At 42.7% G+C, this 16,076-nt stretch overlaps 1 protein-coding gene across 1 annotated transcript in view; it reads right to left on the reverse strand.

Moving 5' to 3' along the window:
- The window catches only part of LOC128693379 (uncharacterized), an 82,114-nt gene that overhangs the window by 39,249 nt on the left and 26,789 nt on the right, over positions 1–16,076 (reverse strand). The window contains exon 4 of the mRNA XM_070086870.1: positions 2,143–2,304. Within this exon, the coding sequence (XP_069942971.1) occupies positions 2,143–2,304 (162 nt within the window). The remainder of the gene's footprint in view (positions 1–2,142; positions 2,305–16,076) is intronic.

Here is a 16,076-nt window from a genome sequence, read left to right on the forward strand (position 1 = left end):
CCCCTGGCCTCCTGGTATCATGTACACTGACTCACCCCTGGCCTCCTAGTATCATGTACACTGACTCACCCCTGGCCTCCTGGTATCATGTACACTGACTCACCCCTGGCCTCCTGGTATCATGTACACTGACTCACCCCTGGCCTCCTGGTATCATGTACACTGACTCACCCCTGGCCTCCTGGTATGATGTACACTGACTCACCCCTGGCCTCCTGGTATCATGTACACTAACTCACCCCTGGCCTCCTGGTATCATGTACACTGACTCACCCCTGGCCTCCTGGTATCATGTACACTGACTCACCCCTGGCCTCCTGGTATCATGTACACTGACTCACCCCTGGCCTCCTGGTATCATGTACACTGACTCACCCCTGGCGTCCTGGTATCATGTACACTGACTCACCCCTGGCGTCCTGGTATCATGTACACTGACTCACCCCTGGCCTCCTGGTATCATGTACACTGACTCACCCCTGGCCTCCTGGTATCATGTACACTGACTCACCCCTGGCCTCCTGGTATCATGTACACTGACTCACCCCTGGCCTCCTGGTATCATGTACACTGACTCATCCCTGGCCTCCTGGTATCATGTACACTGACTCACCCCTGGACTCCTGGTATCATGTACACTGACTCACCCCTGGCCTCCTGGTATCATGTACACTGACTCACCCCTGGCCTCCTGGTATCATGTACACTGACTCACCCCTGGCCTCCTGGTATCATGTACACTGACTCACCCCTGGCCTCCTGGTATCATGTACACTGACTCACCCCTGGCCTCCTGGTATCATGTACACTGACTCACCCCTGGCCTCCTGGTATCATGTACACTGACTCACCCCTGGCCTCCTTGTATCATGTACACTGACTCACCCCTGGCCTCCTGGTATCATGTACACTGACTCACCCCTGGCCTCCTGGTATCATGTACACTGACTCACCCCTGGCCTCCTGGTATCATGTACACTGACTCACCCCTGGCCTCCTGGTATCATGTACACTGACTCACCCCTGGCCTCCTGGTATCATGTACACTGACTCACCCCTGGCCTCCTGGTATTATGTACACTGACTCACCCCTGGCCTCCTGGTAACATGTACACTGACTCACCCCTGGCCTCCTGGTATCATGTACACTGACTCACCCCTGGCCTCCTGGTATCATGTACACTGACTCACCCCTGGCCTCCTGGTATCATGTACACTGACTCATCCCTGGCCTCCTGGTATCATGTACACTGACTCACCCCTGGCCTCCTGGTATCATGTACACTGACTCACCCCTGGCCTCCTGGTATCATGTACACTGACTCACCCCTGGCCTCCTGGTATCATGTACACTGACTCACCCCTGGACTCCTGGTATCATGTACACTGACTCACCCCTGGCCTCCTGGTATCATGTACACTGACTCACCCCTGGCCTCCTGGTATCATGTACACTGACTCACCCCTGGCCTCCTGGTATCATGTACACTGACTCACCCCTGGCCTCCTGGTATCATGTACACTGACTCACCCCTGGCCTCCTGGTATCATGTACACTGACTCACCCCTGGCCTCCTGGTATCATGTACACTGACTCACCCCTGGCCTCCTGGTATCATGTACACTGACTCACCCCTGGCCTCCTGGTGTCATGTACACTGACTCACCCCTGGCCTCCTGGTATCATGTACACTGACTCACCCCTGGCCTCCTGGTATCATGTACACTGACTCACCCCTGGCCTCCTGGTATCATGTACACTGACTCACCCCTGGCCTCCTGGTATCATGTACACTGACTCACCCCTGGCCTTCTGGTATCATGTACACTGACTCACCCCTGGCCTCCTGGTATCATGTACACTGACTCACCCCTGGCCTCCTGGTATCATGTACACTGACTCACACCCTTGACCTAGTGTCATGTACACTGACTCATACCCCTGGCCTCCTAGTGTCATGTACACTGACTCACACCCTTCGCTTCCTAGTTCCATGTACAGTATACTGACCGGATGGCCTGTCCTCCCACATGTATATACACTGGGCCTTAAATTAAATTCTAACAAAACAACATTTGAATGCGGTGCCACATTAGTTCAGGTGTGGTAATGTTATTATCTGGTTTGACAAGTATTCTCACTTTCTGGAAGCTGTCGTCAACAGTCTGAGAGCCCTCGTTGTAGTTGACGTTCATGATGGAATCAAGGATGAAGGCGCCACCGAAGTTAGTGTCAGACTTGTTCAGGTACGACCAGAGGTAGTCTGTGATGAAGTGCTTCGCCCCAGGCACTCCCGGGGACACCTGAAATGACAAATATCATTGTTCCCGGGGACACCTGAAATGACAAATATCATTGAAGAATTGAGACACTTATGCAACACATGAGAATCTTTATTGAAGAAACGTTTCGCCACACAGTGGCTTTATCAGTCCAATACAAAGTAGAAGTGGGTAAGGAGAGTAGAAGTTTGAGGTAATCAGTCCCTCAACCTGGAATCGATGTGTTCAGTCCATCACTCTTGTAGGAAGCACTTCCTACAAGAGTGATGGACTGAACACATCGATTACTGAGTGATGGACTGAACACACTGATTACCTCAAACTTCTACTCTCCTTACCCACTTCTACTTTGTATTGGACTGATGAAGCCACTGTGTGGCGAAACGTTTCTTCAATAAAGATTCTCATGTGTTGCATAAGTGTCTCAGTTCTTCAACTTGTCGGTTTTCATAACCATTCATCACAAATATCATTGCTAAATCCGGTACACACTCACCTCACAAGGAGATTTCTCGTAGACCTGTAATTTAATATTTCACTTGCTAATATCGTTACTGTAATAATGTTAGAATTTCCAGCAATATGTTAGGTAAAAGAACACAAGTGTAACCAGTGTGTCACTTTACTGTGGCACAATAAAATGTATTATTTTCACGTGTATTCTTTCACTTATATATTGTTATTTGACATTTTAAACACTCGGGTTTACAGGTTATAAGCTGCTACGTTACGTTAGGTTCATCTCAGAGCCCAGTTCTTTCCTCCACAGTATTCTACCACCTATTCCCCAATATGTAACCCATAATATCTGGAAAACATTCGGGTACCTATCACTGTTTGGTAAGCAGGATCAGCGCATTTACAGAGATGTGTCCATGCGCCTTGCTGCGCCTGGGCGAGGCCCAGCGCTTATGTGATGCGACCACTTTGTTCAAACAAATGTTAATATAACAGCTTTTAATAAATACAGATGTTAATTGTATCCGGTAATGTTTTGAGTTAATTTTAGGTTATAGAGCGAGTGTGACCGAGTCAACACTAGATAACAAGTTGTAGATAAGAATTCACTGACCAAGACAGTCAGTATGGAAATGGTGCAGTACGAGTCGCTTCAGTGCTAACACAGAGTAGCTGGAATGAGCTGTACATGCACTTCAAGAAGTCGGGTAAGCATGGGTCGTTGGTGAGGTAACATAGTGGGTGGTAGTATCTGCCGGCAACACAGCAGATATCATCTTCTGCAGCAGGCACTGCCGAAGGGCACTGCAGGAGGGCACTATAGCTGGCAATACAGTGGGCACTGCAGGAGGGCACTACAGTGGACACTGTAGGAGGGCACTACAGTGGACACTGCAGGAGGGCACTACAGTAGACACTGCAGGAGGGCACTACAGTGGACACTGCAGGAGGGCACTACAGTGGACACTGCAGGAGGGCACTACAGTGGACACTGCAGGAGGGCACTACAGTGGACACTGCAGGAGGGCACTACAGTGGACACTGCAGGAGGGCACTACAGTGGACACTGCAGGAGGGCACTACAGTGGACACTGTAGGAGGGCACTACAGTGGACACTGCAGGAGGGCACTACAGTGGACACTGCAGGAGGGCACTACAGTGGACACTGCAGGAGGGCACTACAGTGGACACTGCAGGAGGGCACTACAGTGGACACTGCAGGAGGGCACTACAGTGGACACTGCAGGAGGGCACTACAGTGGACACTGCAGGAGGGCACTACAGTGGACACTGCAGGAGGGCACTACAGTGGACACTGCAGGAGGGCACTTGTTCTAACCACTCTGTATTAGCATCGAACAAGACACTCGTGGCGATACGTTGCCTCATTAAACGTTTGGATCAGTACAAATATATTTCTTGTACTTACTGCATTAAGCTGCTCGACTGAGAGACAAGCTAATGAGTTCCATGACATTATAATATTGATCATGGTAGTCATGAATGAGACACATGTGGCAGTCTTTTCTTGAGAGACGTGTCGCCCGTCAGGGGCTATATGACTCATGAACGGTGACATGAGAAAGGAGGCTGATACACTTGAAGCAGTGAGGTGGGAGTCGTGGAGTGCTGAAGCAGCAATAGTGATCTCATCAGTGTGGGTGTGTTTTGCTGGTGGACTTGTGATTGTCAGGTGATCAGTCCCTTAGTATTTGATTGAAGAAGTCTATTACGCAGTCGAAAAGTTTCGGTAGTGCAGATAACCCAAGTGTTGTGCCTATTTTTGTGGTAATTTCTGTTATGTTTTTAAGGTTAGAGTGTTGTGGCAAGAGAAGAGATACCAAGCCAATGATGATCCTTTTAAATCACTTTTTAAATCTCTCTAGGCTGGAATACTGCTGGACATTAACATCTCCATTCAAGGCAGGTGAAATTGCAGATCTAGAGAATGTACAGAGAACCTTTCTGCACATATAAGTTCCATCAAACACCTTAACTAGTGGGAACACTTGGAAGCACTTAATTTATACTCATTGGAGCGCAGGCGAGAGAGATACATCATAATCTACTCCTGGAAGATCCTGGAGGGACTGGTCCCTAATCTACACACAGAAATCACTCCCTACGATAGCAAAAGGCTTGGCAGGCGATGCAACATACACTCAGTGAAAAGTAGGGGCGTCATTAGTACACTAAGAGAAAACACAACAAGCGTCCAGGGCTCAAGACTGTTGAGCAGCCTCCCACCAGCCATAAGGGGAATTACCAATAGACCCCTGGTTGTCTTCAAGAGGGAACTGGACAGATACCTAAAGTCAGTGCCGGATCAGCTGGGCTGTGGTTCGTTCGTTAGACTACGAGCGGCCAGCAGTAACAGCCTCATTGATGAGGCCGTGATCCACCAGGAGGCCTGATCATGGACCGGGCCGCGGGGGCGTTGATCCCCGGAATACCCTCCAGGTAGACTCCAGGTATGACTTTCTTGTGTGCAAGTTAGGTTGAATTCCTAAGGTTCCAGCGACCATTGGCCTATTTTCGCGATTTTTCCTGTGACGCCAAAAATTTAGTAATCGTGTTCCAGAAAGAGGAAAACTAGCGATCAGTCTCGTGGCGAAACGAGACTGTAAAAATTGAGTCAAGACAGTTTCTATACCAAAATTCCATAATGTTCTGGATAACGACGAGCGACAGTGTTTGGAAAGGCAAATAAAGTCTTTATTAAAGTGTCCAGTTTCTGCTTGTGAGTCCTTATCAAGTGTAATTTGACAGTGTTCCCACACCTTCTACTATTACAAGAGTCAATGATGGGGTTGTGTTTCATAAATTTAATTAGATCAGAGGTTATAGAATACTGTCAAGATCACGAGTAACACAGAGGTGTAACATCTAAGTACCCTCGTCTGAGAGACGTTATGCCATCAGGCGATTTATTATTTTAATACAGGGGCTGGTTCATTTATATTTCTCTGGTTCAACTATCTTTCTCTGGTTCAACTATCCTTCTCTGGTTCAACTATCTTTCTCTGGTTCAACTATCCTTCTCTGGTTCAACTATCTTTCTCTGGTTCAACTATCCTTCTCTGGTTCAACTATCTTCCTCTGGTTCAACCATCCTTCTTTGGTTCATCTATCCTTCTCTGGTTCAACTATCCTTCTTTAGTTCAACTATCCTTCTCTGGTTCAACCACCCATCTCTTGTCTCTGTGTCAGGTTGATGACGTCTCTGGAGGGAGTAATGCCTCTCAACTAAAGATTCCCAGATATTCCACAAATCCCTTATGCATCAACACGTCGTTATTATGCACCTTTACTCTAGTTATACCTGCCAGACACAGCAACATCATGGTGTCTTGGTACACAGAATATTTAGAGTTTCTTCTTATAGCATACAGTCTCCGTAATCGACAGAATTTTCTGTAGTTTGATACCTAGTTAGAAAGTCGAGAAAATAGCATTCCTGTGTACAGAAACTTTATTGCCAAAATCTAATCTGCCCACGAGAAGAACTTTTCATATCACTGTAATCTAACCTGGACCTTACGCAAGCCAGAGGAGCACTGAAGAGGCTTACTGGCCTTTACTAAGCCTAATAAGTACCATACTTATGTATTTTGATATTTTTCTGGTGACCAAGCTAAATACCTTCATAGAATGTTACATTTTTAATTAAGGCCAAAAGACCGAGTACCTTAAAATTACATGACCACCAACATTCTACACACAGACCGCTAAGGTCTGTGACGGAGATCATCAATACTCTTGTATTAGCCAAGATTTCTATAATAAAATGTTACCTTACATTTGCGTTGCTATTTAGAGTGGTGAGAGATGTGTCCGGAGTCAACAACGGGACCCAACACTCTCCTGGCACTCCATCACAGTTCTGCTTATTATTTTTTTTAAATGTTTGGGGTATGATGCTTGTCTAACATAGGTTCACCTTGATGATACCTTTTGATCTCTTCATATCTTGTACTTTCTTCTTCTGGCTTATTATGTAGGAGATCATGGAACCCATATTTGGCCTGGCAACATTTTGCCACACTCCATGTTTATTTCGAGCAAAATTTATTATTCAAATAACAAGACTTCACAATATCTTGAGAATAACATTGTGTAATGGGTACTGAGGATTGATCCCGCAGATTCACTCACATGGGACAACCATCAAACTATATATATTATGTGTACAAAAATCCTTCCAAACTCTGGACTTGGAGGTTTTCCTGTAAAAAAAATAGTGTTTGGAAAGCAGGTGGACCTTCACAATCCCAACAGATGCAGATAATTTTATAAATACAGGTAGTGAGAATAATGCTCTTGACTACAAAGATGTCACAAGTGCAGCAGTTTCTATTTATTTTCAAACAATTTGTGAGGAAGAAGCCATAACTTTTGGCTTCAAACATTGTCTTGGCTTCAAACATTGTCTTGGCTACAAACAATGTCTTGGTTTCAAACATTGTCTTGGCTTCAAACATTGTCTTGGCATCACACACTGTCTTGGCTTCAAACATTGTCTTGGCATCAAACATTGTCTTGGCTTCAAACATTGTCTTGGCATCACACACTGTCTTGGCTTCAAACATTGTCTTGGCTTCAAACATTGTCTTGGCTTCAAACATTGTCTTGGCATCACACACTGTCTTGGCTTCAAACATTGTCTTGGCATCAAACATTGTCTTGGCATCAAACATTGCCTTGGCATCAAACATTGTCTTGGTATCAAACATTGTCTTGGCATCAAACATTGTCTTGACATCAAACATTGTCTTGGTATCAAACATTGTCTTGGCATCAAACATTGTCTTGGCATCAAACATTGTCTTGGCATCAAACATTGTCTTGGTATCAAACATTGTCTTGGCATCAAACATTGTCTTGACATCAAACATTGTCTTGGCATCAAACATTGTCTTGGCATCAAACATTGTCTTGGCATCAAACATTGTCTTGGCTTCAAACATTGTCTTGGCATCAAACATTGTCTTGGCATCAAACATTGTCTTGGCATCAAACATTGTCTTGGCATCAAGCATTGTCTTGGCATCAAACATTGTCTTGGCTTCAAACACTGTCTTGGCTTCAAACATTGTCTTGGCTTCAAACATTGTCTTGGTTTCAAACATTGTCTTCGCTCCACACATTGTCTTGGCTTCAAACACTGTCTTGGCTTCAAACATTGTCTTGGCATCAAACAATGTCTTGGCTTCAAACATTGTCATCGCTTCATACATTGTCTTGGCATCAAACATTGCCTTGGTGTCACACAATGTCTTGGCTTCAAACATTGTCTTGGCTTCAAACATTGTCTTGGCTTCAAACATTGTCTTGGCATCAAACATTGTCTTGGCATCAAACAATGTCTAGGCTTCAAACATTGTCTTGGCTTCAAACATTGTCATCGCTTCAAACATTGTCTTGGCTTCAAACACTGTCTTGGCTTCAAACATTGTCTTGGCTTCAAACATTGTCTTGGCATCAAACATTGTCTTGGCTTCAAACATTGTCTTGGCTTCAAACACTGTCTTGGCTTCAAACATTGTCTTGGCATCAAACATTGCATTGGCTTCAAACATTGTTTTGGCTTCAAACATTGTCTTGGCTTCAAACATTATCTTGGCTTCAAACATTGTCTTGGCATCAAACATTGTCTTGGCATCAAACATTGTCTTGGCTTCAAACATTGTCTTGGTTTCAAACATTGTCTTGGCATCAAACATTATCTTGGCTTTAAACATTGTCGTGGATTCAAACATTGTCTTAGTTTCAAACATTGTCGTGGCTTCAAACATTGTCTTGGCTTCAAACATTGTCTTGGTTTCAAACCTTGTCTTGGCTTCAAACATTGTCTAGGCTTCAAACATTGTCTTGGTTTCAAACATTGTTTTGGCTTCAAACATTGTCTTGGTTTCAAACATTATATATGCTTCAAACATTGTCTTCGCTTCAAACATTGTCTTGGTTTCAAACATTGTCTTGGCTTCAAACATTGTCTTGGTTTCAAACATTTTCCTCGCTTCAAACATTGTCTTGGCTTCAAACATTGTCTTCGCTTCAAACATTGTTTTGGCATCATTGTCTTGGCATCAACATTGTCTTGGCATCAAACATTGTCTTGGCTTCAAACATTGTCTTGACTTCAAACATTGTCTTGGCATCAAACATTGTCTTGGCTTCAAACACTGTCTTGGCTTCATACATTGTCTTGGTTTCAAACATTGTCTTGGCTTCAAACATTGTCTTGGCTTCAAACATTGTCTTGGCATCAAACATTGTCTTGGCTTCAAACATTGTCTTGGCTTCAAACATTGTCTTGGCTTCAAACATTGTCTTGGTTTCAAACATTGTCTTGGCTTCAAACATTGTCTTGGTTTCAAACATTATATTGGCTTCAAACATTGTCTTGGCTTCAAACATTGTCTTGGTTTCAAACATTGTCTTTGCTTCAAACATTGTCTTGGTTTCAAACATTGTCCTCGCTTCAAACATTGTCTTGCCTTCAAACATTGTCTTCGCTTCAAACATTGTTTTGGCATCATTGTCTTGGCATCAAACATTGTCTTGGCATCAAACATTGTCTTGGCTTCAAGCATTGTCTTGACTTCAAACATTGTCTTGGCATCAAACATTGTCTTGGCTTCAAACACTGTCTTGGCTTCATACATTGTCTTGGCTTCAAACCTTGTCTTGGCTTCAAACATTGTCTTGGCTTCAAACATTGTCTTGGCGTCAAACATTGTCTTGGCTTCAAACATTGTCTTGGCATCAAATATTGTCTTGGCTTCAAACTCTGTCTTGGCTTCATACATAGTCTTGGCTTCAAACATTGTCTTGGCATCAAACATTGTCTTGGTTTCAAACATTGCCTTGGCTTCAAACACTGTCTTGGCTTCAAACATTGTCTTAGCTTCAAACAGTGTCTTTGCTTCGAACTTTGTCTTGGCTTCAAACACTGTCTTGACATCAAACATTGTCTTGGTTTCAAACATTGTCTTGGCATCAAAATTGTCTTGGCATCAAACATTGTCTTGGCTTCAAACATTGTCTTGGCATCAAACATTGTCTTGGCTTCAAACATTGTCTTGGCATTAAACATTGTCTTGGCTTCAAACATTGTTTTGGCATCAAACATTGTCTTGGCATCAAACATTGTCTTGGCTTCAAACATTGTCTTGTCATCAAACATTGTCTTGGCTTCAAACATTGTCTTGGCATCTAACGTTGTCTTGGTATCAAACATTGTCTTGGCTTCAAACATTGTCTTGGCTTCAAACATTGTCTTGGCTTCAAAAATTGTCTTAGCTTCAAACATTGTCTTGGCATCAAACATTATCTTGGCTTCAAACATTGTCTTGGCATCAAACATTGTCTTGGCTTCAAACATTGTCTTGGCATCAAGCATTGTCTTGGCATCAAACATTGTCTTGGCATCAAACATTGTCTTGGCATCAAACATTGTCTTGGCATCAAACATTGTCTTGGCCTCAAACATTGTCTTGGCATCAAACATTGTCTTGGCATCAATCATTGTCTTGGGATCAAACATTGTCTTGGCATCAAACATTGTCTTGGCATCAAACATTGTCTTGGCCTCAAACATTGTCTTGGCATCAAACATTGTCTTGGCATCAAACATTGTCTTGGCATCAAACATTGTCTTGGCATCAAACATTGTCTTGGCATCAAACATTGTCTTGGCATCAAACATTGTCTTGGCATCAAACATTGTCTTGGCATCAAACATTGTCTTGGCCTCAAACATTGTCTTGGCATCAAACATTGTCTTGGCATCAAACATTGTCTTGGCATCAAACATTGTCTTGGCATCAAACATTGTCTTGGCATCAAACATTGTCTTGGCATCAAACATTGTCTTGGCATCAAACATTGTCTTGGCATCAAACATTGTCTTGGCATCAAACATTGTCTTGGCATCAAACATTGTCTTGGCCTCAAACATTGTCTTGGCATCAAACATTGTCTTGGCTTCAAACATTGTCTTGGAGCTTGCAAGCAAAATGGCGAGAAATGCTTTGAGAAGAAGATTTTGAAAATAAAAAGGCTGAAACAATGATATTTGGTGTTCAGTGTTGACACACTGTAACCTGTCTGACCATCTTATGAACAAGAGATTTTAATAACTTGCAACAATGGATTGATTACATTTTTTTATGTAAGATTGCTACCACCAGGAAGCGGTTGCCATGACTCACGAAACCGTAATGATACGATTGCAAATAAGCCACATTTATGCAACAGTAAGACACATATGCATCAGTAAGGCATCTTGAATCAAGATACGAATCTGTTGCCCCATGTGTCTTACTTACCAACCTGTCGGTATTGTATACCATTTTGATTTGCACACTGATATCATCTGTTTGCAGGAATGTAAACTACAAGCTGCAGTACCTCCAACAACCCGGATATGTAGTATATATATTAAGGTCAACCATCTGATGTGTGATGTATGTTAGAAAGAAGTTGCAACATTCACTTCTTGCTCTGCAGAGTCTTGTCAGCGTGCAGTATCATGGTGTTATAATATGCGTCAGCAAGACTTTAATGGCAGACAACAATATTTGTGGGTCTATAACAAACACCAATGGAACTAAATTAATCAAATTTCTAAATGAGCTTGATAATATTGGAATCGTGGGCACTACTGAGTCTACTCATAAATGGTGGCACACTAGATCTGTGCCTGGGATTTAATATATCATATATGATTCATGACTGTCATAGTTGATCTTCTATCTGATCACTTCCCAAGACTCACAACTGTCAATTTTGATCATATCTCCAGCAGTCAAAGAGCAAAATACAGAAGGAAAAATCTTGTTCTTACCCCAGACCACAGAGATAGCTTTATTAATCACTTGGATCAATGGTATAGAAATTACGAGCCCAATGACACACAAAAAATTAAATGATGATTTAGTTCCACTATTGGGAATTTGCTCACAGATCAATTGAACAGAAAAAAGAAGACATAAATTTTCCACCATTAATGGCAACATATACCATTGCAAATATTATAATGATCTACAACTACGCAATTTAACACATGCAGCAGCTGGGAGGGTTGGCAGAGCATCCGTGAATGTAAAACCCCAGACCTGCTCAGAACGTTCCAAGCTGCACTAACAAATGTAAAGAACAGAAAACAAGAACTTAGGCAACAGGAATGGGAACAATTTGTAAGTGGGTTAAATAGGTCCACCCCTTTAAGTTTGGCTTGGAAAGGTATAAATAAAATGACCAGGAAAAAGACTGGCAATGTTGTTCATCCCTTTCCTCTTGAAAAAGCAAATGACCTCATAAATGACTGGTCCAAAACATCCAGGCATGAAAACCTTCCATCTCATATTAGAAAAAATTTAGAGAGTACTTCTGAAGAAATGTTGAAATTTGTTAATTTTATGAGCCAAAATATTGATGAGAGTGATTGACTCTTTACCGAGTATGAATTAGATAATGCATTAACTAAAGGTCGATCAACTGCTCCTGGAGAGGATGGTATAACCTATGATATTCTCAGAACTCTAAGGCACGTGCCTGATAACACTTTGTTGGCACTGTATAATCTCAGTTACACTAAGGGCGTTCTTCCTACTTCCTGGACTAATAGTCTCATTGTGCCTATCCCTAAGCCCCAACAGCCTGATACATTTAGACCGATCTCCTTAACAGACTGTACTACAGAATCAGACACCAACTTTCCCCCTACCTCTCTGGGTTCATGTAAGGTAAAAGTGTGCAGAACTGTATTTCCACCTTTCTCACTGCACACACCTCCACTGGTTTTACCGCTTTTCTTGATCTAAAATCTGCATTTGATATTGCGAACAGAACCGTTATACTACATGAACTAACCAAAAATGAATATTGGTGGTAGCTTACTCTGCTGGATAATAGGATACCTGTCAAATAAGAGTATCATCTGTCCTCTATCAAGGCTTGAGAAGCGAGTCTAAAGAAAAGTCCCTAGGTACACCGCAGGGAGGAGTTCTTAGTCCCATGTTATTTAATGATCTGATTAATGCTCTCCTAAATGCTCTACCTGCCTCACCTAAACATATAGCTATAAGCTATGCTGATGACATGATGATCCATACAACAGGGCATAAGAAGATGAGTACCATTCTTATAGAAGTTCAAGCAATTTATTATTGATTAGGCCTCATCATATCTTCATTTAAAACAAAGACAATGACAAACAAACGACATCCTCCACCCATCTATTTGCAGGGTGAAAACATTAGCTACGTTAAAACTTACAGATATCTTGGTGTAGATGTACCCTTTAACAAATCCACTATACCACAACTAAACAAGAAATGCAAAGATAGGTTAAATGTTCTCAAAGCTGTTGCTGGCTACAACCCCAACTATGGTGCTAATGTTGCTGGGTACAACCCCAACTATGGTGCTAATGTTGCTGGCTACAACCCCAACTATGGTGCTAATGTTGCTGGCTGCAACCCCAACTATGGTGCTAATGTTGCTGGCTACAACCCCAACTATGGTGCTAATGTTGCTGGCTACAACCCCAACAATGGTGCTAATGTTGCTGGCTACAACCTCAACTATGGTGCTAATGTTGCTGGCTACAACCCCAACTATGGTGCTAATGTTGCTGGCTACAACCCCAACTATGGTGCTAATGTTGCTGGCTACAACCCCAACTATGGTGCTAATGTTGCTGGCTACAACCCCAACTATGGTGCTAATGTTGCTGGCTACAACCCTAACTATGGTGCTAATGTTGCTGGCTACAACCCCAACTATGGTGCTAATGTTGCTGGCTACAACCCCAACTATGGTGCTAATGTTGCTGGCTACAACCCCAACTATGGTGCTAATGTTGCTGGCTACAACCCCAACAATGGTGCTAATGTTGCTGGCTACAACCCCAACTATGGTGCTAATGTTGCTGGCTACAACCCCAACTATGGTGCTAATGTTGCTGGCTACAACCCTAACTATGGTGCTAATGTTGCTGGCTACAACCCCAACTATGGTGCTAATGTTGCTGGCTACAACCCCAACTATGGTGCTAATGTTGCTGGCTACAACCCCAACTATGGTGCTAATGTTGCTGGCTACAACCCCAACAATGGTGCTAATGTTGCTGGCTACAACCTCAACTATGGTGCTAATGTTGCTGGCTACAACCCCAACTATGGTGCTAATGTTGCTGGCTACAACTCCAACTATGGTGCTAATGTTGCTGGCTACAACCCCAACTATGGGGCTAATGTTGCTGGCTACAACCCCAACTATGGTGCTAATGTTGCTGGCTACAACCCCAACTATGGTGCTAATGTTGCTGGCTACAACCCCAACTATGGTGCTAATGTTGCTGGCTACAACCCCAACTATGGTGCTAATGTTGCTGGCTACAACCCTAACTATGGTGCTAATGTTGCTGGCTACAACCCCAACTATGGTGCTAATGTTGCTGGCTACAACCCCAACTATGGTGCTAATGTTGCTGGCTACAACCCCAACTATGGTGCTAATGTTGCTGGCTACAACCCCAACTATGGTGCTAATGTTGCTGGCTACAACCCCAACTGTGGTGCTAATGTTGCTGGCTACAACCTCAACTATGGTGCTAATGTTGCTGGCTACAACCCCAACTATGGTGCTAATGTTGCTGGCTACAACCCCAACTATGGTGCTAATGTTGCTGGCTACAACCCCAACTATGGTGCTAATGTTGCTGGCTGCAACCCCAACTATGGTGCTAATGTTGCTGGCTACAACCCCAACTATGGCGCTAATGTTGCTGGCTACAACCCCAACTATGGTGCTAATGTGAGAATCGTGAGAATGATGTACATAGCCTATGTTAGGTTCTTAACTTATTATGTTGCTCCTATGTTGATATTAGCTAGGGAAAGTTCTCTCCAACCCTTGGAGTTAATATGAGGAAGGAGCTTGGTATTTTAAGTATCAGTGGTAGGATTATTGACATTAACACTGTACTCGGTATTAGAATGTTAAGAAATGAACCAGACACTGTCACTATGAATTTTACTAAGTGTCTAGAAGTAAATACACACAGATCTAAATGGATTGTGAAAGCGTGCAATTGCGTTAAGTTTTATAACCTGCATAAACTGTATTACTGTAGACAACAAGAGCATTTCACTCCTCCATGGAATTTGTGTTCATTTAATATCACATACCTGTAAGTCCCTCCCAAGAAGCTCATTGCTAGTAATCCCTTCCTTAAATCACTTGTTAAAGCAACTACACAAGATGAAATTTCTCTCCTAACTGGTAGTAATAAGTTATCACAAGTCTTCTGGCAGGGCTGCATCTGCTCTTGTTGCCACCTCCCTAGCTAAGAAATATAGCAACTTTGTTGAATTAGGCTTAAGAATTAACAACTGGGCGTCTACTCTGCAAATTGAATTGTTTGCCATCCTAATGGCGCTAAAGTTAACTTATGACTCTGAGATGATTCTATGTCATCACTGAAGGCTCTTGACTCACTCAAACAACATGCTCATTGATGAATTAGATACATGTTCAACACTTGGGTACCTTTATTGAAGAAACGTTTCGCCACTCAGTGGCTTCATTAGTCCGTACAAAGGAGAATGGTGAAGATTAGGGGTTGCACATGTGTCTAATTTATCAACTTGTCGGTTCTCTGAACCATATGTCTACAACATGCTCATTGTATTAATGTTAGTAGAATTATATGTTATAGGATATAGAATTATATGTTATAGTAATTTTGTTATAGGAATGCATTTAGAAGCCTGAGTAGATCTATAACCAACTATGATAACATGAATATAGATAAGTATGTTTGTGGAGCAACTTGCAGACTTGACTGATGTGGTAGTGGCCAGGCTTAGGCTTGGTTACAAGTACTGACTGATGTTGTTGTGGCCAGGCTTGGGCTTGGTTACAAGTACTGACTGATGTTGTTGTGGCCAGGCTTAGGCTTGGTTACAAGTACTTACTGATGTAGTAGTGGCCAGGCTTAGGATTGGTTACAAGTACTTACTGATGTAGTAGTGGCCAGGCTTAGGATTGGTTACAAGTACTTCTTTCAGTTTGGGAGACACACATATGATGATCAAACCAGATGCAAAGTATGTGGCCAGGCCTATAGTAACTATCTTCACCATTATGTGCTTAATTGTCAACTTATTGAGGAATATAGAGATAGTGTAATAACTTATGTTACATGTCAAGATATCTTATTAGTGAAAATAAGATAGCAAATATATTAAGCAAATTTCCTAAATTTGCTTAATATATCTCCTAAATTGGCTTGTAAAAGATAAGTGAACTGTAGATATAA

The sequence above is a fragment of the Cherax quadricarinatus genome, chromosome 20 (assembly GCF_038502225.1).
Source record: "Cherax quadricarinatus isolate ZL_2023a chromosome 20, ASM3850222v1, whole genome shotgun sequence".
Taxonomy (NCBI): Eukaryota; Metazoa; Arthropoda; class Malacostraca; order Decapoda; family Parastacidae; genus Cherax; species Cherax quadricarinatus.